General features: G+C 39.0%; 1 protein-coding gene across 3 annotated transcripts; it reads right to left on the reverse strand.

The window, feature by feature from the left end:
* Positions 1-686: 686 nt before the first annotated feature.
* Positions 687-11,893, reverse strand: clta (clathrin light chain A). 3 transcript variants are annotated; one of them, XM_022755500.1, is made up of 7 exons: positions 11,626-11,893; positions 10,832-10,860; positions 9,436-9,553; positions 8,989-9,100; positions 6,093-6,146; positions 3,537-3,572; positions 687-1,948 (listed from the first exon to the last, which is right to left on the reverse strand). In XM_022755500.1, the coding sequence occupies exons 1-7, from the start codon at positions 11,801-11,803 to the stop codon at positions 1,777-1,779; spliced, it is 699 nt and encodes a 232-aa protein (XP_022611221.1). In that variant the 5' UTR covers positions 11,804-11,893; the 3' UTR covers positions 687-1,776. The 3 variants fall into 3 exon arrangements, with proteins under 3 accessions (XP_022611221.1, XP_022611222.1, XP_022611223.1); XM_022755501.1 differs by lacking the exon at positions 3,537-3,572; XM_022755502.1 differs by lacking the exons at positions 3,537-3,572; positions 6,093-6,146 and having other exon boundaries at positions 11,626-11,892.
* Between the last annotated feature and the right edge of the window lie 1,845 nt (positions 11,894-13,738).

The raw sequence follows: 13,738 nt of genomic DNA on the forward strand, positions 1-13,738 counted from the left end.
GGGGGTGCTAGAATGTTGGCGGTCCTGGTGTAAAAACACTGATGAGAAATCCAAAGAGAAAACAAACGGAAGCTGAAAATAATAATAATCATATAAGGTCTGATAAGCAATTTTGGTGGGTAAATTCTGCATTCGTGAAGCTTCAAAGATGCAACTTTAACCCAACAGAAAGTCATACGTCAGGGGAGGTGATTTGGGGTCACACTCCCTCCCTTCCACATCTCCATTTCATTGCAGTCGCTGTTTGGCAGTTTGTTCCAGTCATGTGGTGAATGTGACTCACCTTTTAGCTCTGTGTTCGTATTACACATAAGAATATATCCTCCATAAAAACATTGATTAGTGCAGCTTTAAGTTCAATAATTTATAATTAATGCTGTTATGCACAACAAAAAAGCACTAGACAGACTGAAACAGAGCTAAAAGGAGGAAATAGTAGATTTTTATTTACTGATTAACCAAAGATTGTGTAACTAGTCTGAGCAAGCTGCCTATAAATCTAAGCATTTGTTGCCAACCTTTGTATTTTTGAATGTGTCAGACTGCGATTGTTACTTTCTACACAAGCTACTTTTTCTCCTTTATGGAAAATAAATTATTTTATACATAACAGGTTACAGTTAAACTTTTATCTTTCCAGAAGCCACACAATAACATTCAATATTAAGTGGAAGAATGACAGGATAAACACTTTAATTCACTTTTTACTGATATTGAAATCAAATGGACAATGAACACGCATGGTCAAGCAGCAGCTGGCTGATAACTACTTTTCTTTAAAACCACAACTGTCTAATTTCAGTGACATAAATGTTTTATATACTGTATATATATTGCCTTCTGTATATGTACAAAGGTGCACACATAGAGTACATACGCACACTGTTGAGGTTTAAATGCACATACAAACGGGTCACATTTATTGACATTTATTGTAATGACTGGACTTTGTTCACTTCCTGGTTTGGGGGGGGGGGGGGGGGGGGGTTCAAAAGGAAATGCATAGATTGGAAAATTTAACACAACATGCCACAATCAGGCTCTACACACACAGTTCAAAGGACACACACTGAATTTGGAGTTGTCTTAGAGTTTGGTCCTTAAAAAAACAAAAAAGAAAAACTCTGAGGATACTTTTTTTTTTTTTGTAAGGTTGGGAAAACATGAGGTGATATGTTGGAGGGCAAAAAGTGAATAAATCCATTTATCATCAATCAACCCTTGAAGGTGAAGTGAAAGATTCATAAGATTGACAGATTAAGAGTGAGAGTACAGCATGATGGGAATGATATTATTTGGGGGCCATGAGAAGCAGGTTGTAGTGTAGCTGTCGGCCCAAACAAACATCAACCCTTCCCTTTTAGTGTCCCAACTCACCACCCTTACAAAAGTGTTACACAAGACCACAGACCGTCAGACCCGGAGAAGATCTAACTGGCCCTGATCTCTTTAAACAACAAGGAAGAGGAATTACAAGGTCTTGACTGGTCTGTGGAAGAGGTGCACACAGGTAAAAACCTTTCAGGGGGTAGAAAATGGTGAGCTGGTGCTTCAAGGCTAATCTCTACAGCCCTGGCAGGAGGAGATAGGTGGGGGTGGGACCACTGGCTATATCCTTCCACTGGGGAGAAAACACAGGGCTGTGTATGGCAAACAGATATGGACAGATGAGGTTCAAGCCCCCTTGTCCTTACAATACAGATGGGACATCGGTAGTTGGGTTGGTTGGTGTGTGGTGATGGAGGATGATATGGAATAACGCCCAGCCTTGGCTGCCTAGCGGACAAGTGGGGACTGCTTCAGGGAGATGAGGACGGAGCGCATGCGGGACACGTCTTTGGCCTGCTTGCTGGATTTGGGGTTGAAGTCGCAGAGCCGAGCCACCCGCTCCCACTCCGTGCCGGGGTTGTTCTCATCCAGATCTGAAATCATCGCCTCCTCAGCCGCCCTACATGCACCAGGGAAGAGGAGAAGGAAAGGACATGGAATAGAGAACAGTCAGTGGAGGAAGAGGTAAGATAAACATAGATATACGTACAGCCCTGAGAAAATCCTCTGCTGATTCTCAACAAACACAAGTTCTGATGGAAAACTTGGTAGTGACTCCTGAGCTCAACACTGTTGACTCTGGCATGACTGACTGATTTGCCAGAAAAATCCTCAAGATTTGAAAAATATTCCCCGTATGTATCGGATATAAATCTCCACAATAGAACTCATGACAGATAAGTCTGTGTTTTGTATTGTTTTCTTGGCTTGGTGGGAGTTTGTCGGTTCAGCAGAGTCTACCTCAGAGCAGGACAGTTCAATCTTCACACAGAAACAGTCATCCACCTGTCTTCATTACCTGTGACATGCCCCCAACTCTGCTTACACATTACAGTACAGTAGCCTGTATTTTCAACTCTCCACAACAGTATGGGTTGGTACAGTCAGATCAAAAAGTCTGACACCACTAGGGAAAGTGGTCTCAGATTTTTGGATCCCACTGTTTAAAACACTGATGAGAAATCCAAAGAGAAAACAAACTGAAGCTGAAAATAGTAATAATTATATAAGGTCTGATAAGCATTTTGGTTGGTTAAAAAGACAGAGGGGAGATTGCCCACACCCATAAACTTGGATTTGCCCTGTAGTTACATATTTACAATGTTCTCTTTCCTCAACAAGACCCAAGTATAGGGATGGCAAGCTCATCTGTATACTTGTCCTTGATTAAAAAAGGAACAATAATATGACAAGTTCTGTTTTTTATTTTTTTTAACCAAGCCCAAAAGAACTGGAAGCACTACTGGGCCTTAGCCATGCACTTTGCTGCAGCTGAAAAGCAGGCTATTGGAAGTGTGGCAAAGAATGCGTTTACACTTTGATTTCATGTGTCATAATCGTGGAACAGATCAATCAATGTCCTCTTAGTCAAGGTTCAGGTGTTTTTAAACCATCGATTAAACAAAAAAAAAAAAAAGACATTTATACTACAGGACTTACCACACACTTGAAATTAAAACACAAAAGTGAAAAAAAAGACAAAACTTAAAAACTAAAAATGGATCAGTGCCACTATCACAAAACATTTTGAGATGCAAGCCACACATTATGGCTAAACAAATGTAAACCATCATCACACCCAACCCACAAAACATTGTAATAATTCCACTGCCGTATTTTATTTCTATTTACAAAGCTTTCTTCTAGTCCCCACCCCGACTGCAGGCACAAACTCAGCTACTAACTACAACACAGTACACAAAGCAAAATGGGGGATGAGAAGCCAATGAACATTCACTGTCACAACCAACTACAAATACACAGGGGACTAGAAGGACCACAACATCACAGAAGGGACATTATACCAAACCTCTATCTAGGCAGTGGATCTGTTGGTCTGGTAAACTGGGTATCTGTACAAGGCATAATTATCTAACACACACATACACACACATACACGCACACACACACACACAAAGAACTGCATCTATCGCCTGTCAAAAATAGAGAGTATTTGGAGGTTCTGGGGTTTTATATTTTTACTTAACTGGTCTAGGCGGTAGCAAGGATGGTTAATGTGTGTGCTTTAAGGTGCATAGGAAAAGAAAACAGGGAGAAACAGTTTCACAAGTCAGAATTTAGAAGAGAGAGAGAGAGGGGAGGGGACGAAATGAAAGACAACAAAAATGAGCTAAATGCAGATGTAGAAAGCAAGCATGCAAAAGCAACATTTTTTTTTTTTTTTTTTTTTTAAACCTTAATTTTTTTTTGTTACAGTGTTCTACAGAAAGAATAGTGTGCAGCCTTTGGTTTGGTGAGAGTGTATATACTGTCTCATGCCATATTTCTGTCAGTTAGACACACAAGGCCATTATGGCTTGGGGTCTCATTTATAAAACTGTATAAATCTTTTATAATAGGTTTGGTCATAAACACTACATAATTTCAGAGGTATCCTAATCTAAGATGGGCAAAACATTTTTTATTTCTTTATAAATTACAAATAAACAGCATTTATTTCACTACTTTACCAATTATGTCTGGTTCCCACTTTTTCCAGAGTTTCCAGGCATCGTTTTAGAGATTGTGTAGGTGTGTTCATTCTCCTGTATCCTTTTCTTTTTTTTTTTTTAATAATCACAACTTTTGCGTGGAAAGTGGTATTCACACCTTTCGAGCACATTTGGTCTTACTGAATGTTTATAAATGAGGCCCGGCAGTCCTTGTCCCAGACTCAAACCAACAGGATGAAGGAGTAAGAAGTGGTGTGACGCAGTGTCACACCGACACTGCTGAGGCTAAACAGCAATTTGTTCTATAGAATTAGGAAAATCCCACATGCAAGCTAATCATACCCTGCATAGGCTGCATTGAGGTGTGCACATTAAAAAAACGGACGATTGAAAGAACATAATAAAATACCTCTTTCCCAGACAAAAGCATTTTACCAAGGGGTATGCATAAATTGATACTAGAACTACTACTATACATTGAAAATAGAACAGTGTTGCTAATTTCCAAAAAGAAGAACAGCTCATCGACCAACGCCAAATACAAATATTTAATCAGGAGAGATGTCAAACTATTCTCACCACACACGATGGCATTGTGTACACCACAATGCAGGCTAATGGATGGTCCCAAGTAACTTGATAGCAAAACCAAAGGCTGCACAGCTCAGGCTATTGGATAACTAGCTTAAGGCGAATTAGCATGTCACCCTGTATGACAGCAGTAGCTACAGAGCAGCTAAACTTCTAATAAAGCATGAACACAGTTCAGTTTGAAGCAGTTGTGTATTCATGACATCAGCAGTGGTGCCAGCAATAAAATCTTGCTGTACATTTAATCTAAGAGAATAAGACAGAAAGGAGAGATACAATAGGGACAGTGAGTGCTGGAGCTTGGACATCGGCAGCTTTAGGAAAACCAAATTTTAAATGTTTAGTGCTACCTGGAAATGAACTATAATACTATATATGAACTATAGTATACTGTATTTCTAAAGAGATGATTACTGGCCAAAAACTATTAATGACCTTTCTGCAGCCTATAAAAGAAAATATCCTCAAAGGGTATCAAACAGGGTTTCAACTTCAAATTCTGAATCCTGTGGGCAGTGTGTGTAAAACCCCAACTATACTTAGTTAAGTAAGCGGAGAGGAGAGATGACAAAAATAACACCTAATAACTTTAAATAAGATACTTAAATACACTGTTCAATGAAGGGTTCGGATGGGAATGCAACTAATAAAACTATGTATGTTTAGTTTGGCGGTATCCTGCTCTGCACATAGCCCGTGTCTTTACATAAGTGAGTAGCTGTGGCTGGGAATGTGGAAAGTTAGGGTGAGTATTTTGTATTGTTATCCTCCACTGACTTTGAGTGGGGAGACCACATCTTAGTTTACAAACACCACTTCCACATGTAAACACACAATTACTTCAAATAAAATCTATAGGCATCCTACTCTTATTACTTTGTAGATTAATTTGGTGAAAATCACAAATATAAGAAGTCATTGAGAAGAAACAAAACACTTTCTGTGGGAAACTTCATACAATTAATGTAAGCAAGTGATAATTGTTGGAAACTTGAACATGAAATGTTTTTGCAGAATGTTTTGCTGATATGAGTTGAAGGGAAATGATCTGCAAGTGAGTAATGGATAAGAAATCAACACGGGCACAGTGATGAAAGCATTAACTTGATTTCAGTGGATGTGACTGAGGAGCTTGGCAGTGAGTGTGTAGTTGCATGCAGTCATTCCCTTTACTGAAATATCCTGACAGGCATCCACTCACAACTGGCATGCAGACATATGCAGTGAAAATTACTGCGGTTTGTATTAAAAAAAAACAAAAACAAACAAAAGCAGCAATTACAAGTTAGATGAGAAGAGAAACAATTAAAATCCAAGTAGTTAAATATGTAAGACAGAAGATGGAAGTAAAACATGGCAACACAGGGGGAGGTAACTAATGCCCTAACTAATGACAGGAATATGATGTCAATGGTTGGATGCTGGGGGCTGATGACGATGGAGAAAACAAAAACAAAACAAAAAAAATTAAGGAGGAGGATGTTAGTTGGAGCAACATACACATAACCAATGAGCTCAGAGAAGGGCTGCTTGTAGAAGTCTTCATCCAGCACCCTGGACAAACATCCGCCCAAACGACAGAGCAGCAAGAAGGCAGGAGAGAAGAGAGACAGCAGTAAAAGGGAGAATAGGATGGAAACACAAGCATTACAGGTTACCACACAATAATACGCTCAGGCATATAATCAAAGGCTCAGGTTTTTGGAGGGACTAAATAGAAGTGTTGGGGGGGTTCAAAGGTTCAGGGAGGCTCTCAGTTGATTGTGTTCTCCCCCTGAAATCTTTAATTACACAGCACTGGTGATCCACATGACACTGTTAGCTCTTCACATTTAAGACAAATTATGTAAGTGAAAAACTTTAAATAGTATCAAATTCAAATTTTCCACCTTCTGAACTTATTAGTTAACTGAATTCTGACTCTTCAGTATGTTGGATCTTTAGGTAATTATTATTACAGCTTTTCTCATGTGTGGACTCATTTGCTCATTGTTGCTTCATATCATTTCAACTAAATACATTTGTTTTATTTGACTGTTGGCAAGACAAAGCCTTCAATTAAAATTTATTTAATTCCTGCTAAATTTGGGAGAAAGGAACCCATCTTTTCCAAATGGTAAAATATAACTGTTGGCTGCAGCCCCAACTCTTTGCAGATTTTGTCCCATACTTCCACATTTGTATGAGAAGTTATACAAGTTAAATATTTTTAACGAGACAAAAATCATCCATATCATCGGATTATAGAGCAGAAACAGTTTTCCATCAAGCAAACATACACGGTCACCAGATGAGCAGGGTCATGGCTGCTGGTAGTTCATTATTAATAGGGCCACAGGGCTACATTACAGTGCAAGAGAAACTGAGACAAACTTTGCTAACTCAACTAGTTAGAATGATGAGGTACCTGGTGGAGGACACAAATGTACCAGCCATCCAGTTTTTAGTACATGTTAAACATGAAAGAAAATAACACATTACAATGACATTGAGTGTTGTCATTTTAAACTAGTTAAGATCAATTAACAAAATTTATACTTAGAACACAATTAATAGACAAAACTCCTTGAACGTGACAATTAGCATTTTAATCATAAGATTCTAGATTTGTAAAAATGTTTTTAAAACTACATTTGAATTTTAGTTGAATCTTAGTATGATGCTTTACTTTTTCACAGAGGAATTCTTAAAAGCTTCTCTTGAGCCACTGTACCACACCAAAAATAACAGGAAGCTAAACCGTCAACTGGAGGAGCCCTGTGGATTGTCCCTAACAATATAAATATGTCCCGGTGAAGGAATTTCCCCTGCAGTGATTCGTGTTTTTTGTTTCTGCAAATTAATTAATTTATCCTGATTTTAGTTCTATATAAATAGACTTATTATTAGGCAATTATTAGGTATATTGTTGCTATTAAAATGACAAAGATGATTCAGTTTTAAAAGGAATTGGATACTTGTTTATTGTTGTTTTTTCAGTGGTGCCATGCTGCAAAGCAGTCTCAGACCAGGACAAGGCAGAGCGTCATATCAAACGCACACAACTTTCAGATAACCATCTTTGCAAATTATTTCATCTCTGAATGTTGCTTTTGTGCTGCACTGGATTTCTAAATGCTAGGGACACAGCACAGATCTCCCCAATCATGTTTGTAAATTGGCGATCCGCCATTTTGTGACTTGCATTGGCTCAGCTCTTTACGCTGGGTTCATTGACACAGCTTAGATTGGTAGAGACAGAGTCAATAAGGCTGCCATCAGTTTCATTCATCACTACATGAAAACAGTTGTTTTTACAGCAAATACTGGATGAATAAAGGACACAAATCACTGATTTAACGCTTTTTTTCCCCGGAAATATCCAAATCTAACATGTCTAAACACGTTTCCATGATGGAAGGATTTTAATCACGAACAACAACTCGTTTGAACAGAAAAACGGTGCGCTGCAGGACAATTTTTAACGCATGTTCCTAAATGAATCCACTGCAGAAATATTAATCACAGTATCAGATGAGGGCTTTTCCAATCATTGGCAGCTGGCAACTAGATCAACCGGAGGGGCTTACCAATCTATAAACACACATGCAAGTGTTGTCTACAGTGCAGTATTGCAATATTACGGTTATCGTGGAAGCCCTGAATACATGTTGCTAATGCAACAAGCCGGGGGAATTGTCGTGAGATCTGACAACTTTAGTCTGATCTGGAACACAGAGGTGGAGTTATTCTAAGATAACGATATGACCAAATTTTAAAAACCTTTTTAAATACTCAAACATTTTCCAAAATTGTGTGTTGTTGTGAATCCACCATCTTGGTTTTTTGATTCTTTACAGTAATATTAGCCTTCCCTCATTTCCATTAACCTTCTGTCCTGTTTCTTTCCCTCTAAAGGCCAATTTATGCTCAACATTAGATACATATATGGATATAGACTCAGTCTTCTGTTTGTACTGTGTTCATTTTGTCCGTACTTGTGCACGTTTTCTGAAAGCTTATGGATACGAACAAAACAGAGATGTACCATCGGAAATCGTGGGGACAGGGTAGCCAATAGTTCAAGTGAGCAACAACCACAGGACGCGAAAAAGAAATTTAAAAAAATGGCCAAACTTTTTGAAGAGATGATATGTGATGTATTCAACGGCATTACAGACCACCGCCGTCTACAACGCTGCTTCTGCTTTTGCTTCCTTCTTAAGGAGATACATTATTACGAGCTCCTCCACTGTCGCCATGTTTGTTGTCGTCAGAAACTATGTATTGCTCAACATCCATGCAAATGTAGTTAACGTGGACGTATTTGGGCAGTGATAGCTGCATCATCATTTGAAATGTACATATCTATTTTCGTACATAAAGGGAGTATAAGTGAGCACTAAGATGCCAGTACCTGTTATTGGTTTTGGTTTTCTCCAGCTGCTCGTTCTGCCTGGCATGCCACTCCTCCAGCTCAACCTTGGCCTTCTCCTTCCACTCTGACTCTTGCTGGCGAGAGTTGGCGTCTGAGGAGGGAGATGAACAAGGAGAGGAATGATAAAGAAGTGAGGAGGCAGATGAGAGGGTAAAGAAAACAGCAGGGGACAATGATATGAATGACAGGGCAGGAGACATGGGAGGAAAATTAGGAATTAAAGAAGGAAGAATTTACGACGTTTACGTTTGGTTTGGCAGTCAATGTTAACATGCGTGTTCTTTAACTAATGTTTTACACACATACCATGAAAAAGACCTGCTAGATTTGAGACACCAACACTTGGCACAATTGTCACAATATTAACCTTTACTTCTTTACATCTGAAAGAGCAGGGTCCGTCCACTCCCTCTGGCCTGTGCTTACCTAGCAACTCCAGCCTCTCGCTTTGCTCCTCCCTCCACTTGCGTAGGCTTTCAGGTTCGGCCTGCAGCCGGTCTGCATTGGAAATTGCTGCATAAGCATCTGATGGACCGTTGCTTTCCTGAGAAACAAGGGAAATGATGATAGGAAGATGGTAGAAAAGCACTTTCTCAATGAGATTTACAGAGATATGGTACAGAAATGGTCCTTCATCCTGAATTATTCAATAACTCACCTTCCAACTATCATCTGAAATTTGCAAGGATATTTGGCATCATCTATTGTAGTCAGTCTGTTGTCCTTATTCCTATATGTATGCAGTATATATGCTTGTAAAGCTTAGCTGTATGGTGTTTGAAAGGCTTTATTAAAAACCAAATCTGGCCCACTGAGTTGTATCAGCTTATTTTCTCTCACAGCTAGAAAGAAGTCCTGACAATGCAAAAGGCAGCAATGTTGCAATGCCAGCACAGGAAAAGGAAGTTGGAGCAAATCTGACTGCCAGATACCCAAACATCTGAGGTTAGCACGAAAATCACACTACTAAAGTGCTAAAAGAAAAATATTTAGTGTTCTTTACATTTTATTTAACAAGAAAGCAGCAGAATTGATGTATAAAATGAAGAAAATCCGCTGGGGCAACATTGCATTAGCAAGACTACTATGTATTAATCTTATGAATTCATTTTAAGGATAATTCTGGTTTATAACAACTTTTGTTTTATATTTTGGGCATCATCCCTATCAATAATTATAACACTGTACTCCCTAAATTGTACTCACTTTGAACATGGTACTTCACTAAACTTCACTTCACTAACCAACAAGTTATCGAAATTCTTTAGAGGCGAACACAAGTGAAGGGTTTGCTACCCAGGCTGTGCAATGTAAACATCCATCATAATTTGCAGAACAACTTATAGGTTTTCATTTGACCTTACGTACTTAATGTAGTTGTGTGGGCACACCATTTTTTCTGTGCATTGAGAGTTCATCTTTGGCATTTCAGGTGGATTAATTTTCAGTTATACGTCCAAATTAAGTGGTCTAGATAATCTGTTTTAGCTGTGGGCATATTTAGAACCTGTCCAATCACCTCCATGCTCATATCGCTTCACCAATCCATTGTTAGCGATACTGCAATGCTCCTAGATCTTAGCAACATTTACCTAGCACAACATTAAAAATACTGATAGGAATGAAGGCCAGGTATGAGTGCAATGTTATCATAATTAACTGAAACGAGATCCTCTGCAGAATCAGCAGAGATAAAAACACAGGTCTTGAGAGGCTGCAAGTAAGAGCTCCATTATTTAGAGGTAAAGAGATCAAGGCAGACACAATTTGACAATTCAAGAGCAAAATATTAACAACAAAAACTAAGTAAATAAAGCTTTACCCCATGAAGCTCTCCGTTGACAGCACCATCTAAAAAGACAAGGAAAATGGCTGTTAGAAATCAAGCAGACAAGTAAAACCAGACAAAATATATATGGGGGAAAAAAACACAACAACTTTATAATGACTAGGCCTTAACTAACTGGGAATCCCTTACTCTTGCTGAATCCTCAAGATTTTCATACACACATATTTCGTAATGTGACATGTCAGCATTTCGTACCACCTACAATTTCTAAACCACAACTGAGCTGCAGCTTCGAGGATATGAGGCAGTCATGGTCAAAGGTCATTCAGCTCCATAAGTTTCCTCTTGAGAGTGTAAAGTTAGCTGGCAAACACAGCTCGAGCTACACATAGCGCTGTCAGCATATAGTTAAGCTTGATAGGCAGCAATGAATGACACAGCCAGGAACTGATGTTATCAGACAGCTTCATTCATTATAGAAACACGAGCGAAACGTTGAATCATCACATAACAAACATTAACTAGAGTTAATCTAGAGTTTCATTTTTATGTGTTTGTGTTTTTTGACGTTTTTACATAACGTAGACACAAGTTAACGTCAAAGATAGCTATGCTCACGTAGCTAATTTGCTAGCGCAGCTAATGTTAGCAAGCTGGTTGAAAGACCGTCCACTTCAGTGTCCATCCCGGACCAGATTACCGTTTAACGGAACCGTTATCGTTGAGTAACAGGGACAGTCAAATAGGGTTAAAGTTATTTGGACACACAATGTTAACTTTGAACAGAGGCAAACTGTCTCCGGTTGACCACAGCTGCAGCCACCCACCGTTTGACTCTCCCAGCGACGAGGGGACCTCTCCGCTGTCCAAGATGCTGAATCCTTCGTCGTTCTCAATCCCCGCGATTTCGCTCTCCTGCTGGGCCAAGAACGCGGCTGCAGGGTCCTCCTCCGAGCCGACACCGTTTCCAGCGGCGGGCGCGTTCAGCATGTCAAAATCATCCATGTTGTGCGTACTTATATGAGGAAAAATATGAGAAACGGGGAGCAGGTGTAGCGCTTGACCGAAAGCGATTAGCTCAACGGGAAGAAGGACGACCAAAAAAAAAAAATAGTAAAAACTAGCGAAGCGGAAACGGATGAACAACCAATCACAGACCAGAATGGGTGACTGATAGTACAGAGCACCAATCACACAGCAGCTTCCTCAAATTTGGACCAATCAAATCTTTGAATCCTCTTGTATACGGGTCCCATGACCGGCTACGTGCTGTGACAGTTGTGACAAAAATCCGCAGTCTGCGATAAAGCGAGATTTAATTTCTACATGATAAATGCGATCATTGTCAGGCCCTATTTTTATTTCTATATATCAATATTCTGTCATCACATACTAAACTAAATAAATGAGCATATAAATGTCCAAATGTATACTCTGCATACATATTATTTATATGTATGCATATGGATGTATATAGGATGTATCATATACAAGGGGTCTTCAGGGTGTATTTTACTGTCGGCCTTTACAAACCTCCCAGGGCCTGCAGCAGAGATCCCCACTCCTTCATACTGCCATAGTAGTAGTTTTTTTTTACTGCCTAAGTAACGTCCACTACTTAGGTTAAACACGAAACACTGTTTGAGTGTGATAACTAAAATGTTTAATTTTGGTCTCATCAGATCATAGAACTTCTGTCAAACGCCTGCCGAGTCTTTGGTTTTCTCTCTGCCACCCTGGCAACACTTGTTGTGCCCAGCCCTAGTATAATGTCATGGTGGTAAATTATTAACAACAACGATAGTCTCAAATGCTCAGGTGTCAGTCAAGCACTCAGCTGACCCAAGGGTACAAAGCTGGGAGCAAATATAATGGTGTTAAACTACATCAAACTGATATCAGTGTGATTCAGCACTTAAACTGTTGTAAGGACTCAGCACTACCACAGCATTTCAAACTAGAACTCATGACAATTAGAAAATTAGAAACTCTAGCCTTTTGTCCTGAGCCAAAGCCAGTGTTGCTCACCATAAGATCCACAAGGAGCAAGAACACACATCCAATTGTATCAAATTTCACTTCCTCCTTGTGAAAGATAGCTTAAAGAGGACATGAAACATTCTAATTTTACAAGTTTTTATACATAATAAAGTGTGCTAGAATATATGTTTAAATTTTTTTGGATATAAAACAATTACACGCTAAGTTATTTAAGATTTATTATCCATGTTAACTTATGCCTTCGCTCTGGGTCGCCGCCATATTGCCTTTACGTCACACGCTACGTCATTAGGTTGGTGTGTGGGGATTCCATGCATTCAGCTACGGTGAAAAGCGACGAAAAATGGCCTTGCTTACAGGTGAGCATTTTTCTAAGTACAGAGTTGTAAACATATCATATGACTACGTTTTATTATTATTGGGACATAGTTGGGGACCAAGGACTTGGAGTGGCTCAACATTTCTCTGGAATTTCAACTGAGTTTAAATTCAAGGTAACTATTGATGGGAATGAATGATTAACTAAAAAGACAAAGAAAAAAGAAATTGACGGACATTACATTTATATTTTGTATTTCAACTTTTTATGATAGCTGTAATTCGGGGATAAAAATTGATAACATCATCAAAATAACTGAATAAGGACAAACAACATAGCATAGCAACAAATGGTACAATTACTCATAATTTGCATGATGAGTGTGAGGTACAACACTAAATTATGAACGGACTCAACTGGTAATATACTGACTTCAAAACTTGGCAGCAGGGAAAGTAAGTGTAAGATTTGCATAGCTCCAGTCATGTAACTGATTTTGGATAAAGAGTGCAGGAGACAGAATGGTCAAAGCCAAAAGTTCCATTCACACTATTTTCCCCATAAACAAGGCTATGTTACTGGCTATATCTAATATCCAGGAAAGTCACACGATGTGAACT

Source organism: Seriola dumerili, unplaced genomic scaffold (genome assembly GCF_002260705.1).
Source record: "Seriola dumerili isolate Sdu_G_001 unplaced genomic scaffold, Sdu_1.0 BDQW01000230.1, whole genome shotgun sequence".
In the NCBI taxonomy this organism is placed as follows: Eukaryota; Metazoa; Chordata; class Actinopteri; order Carangiformes; family Carangidae; genus Seriola; species Seriola dumerili.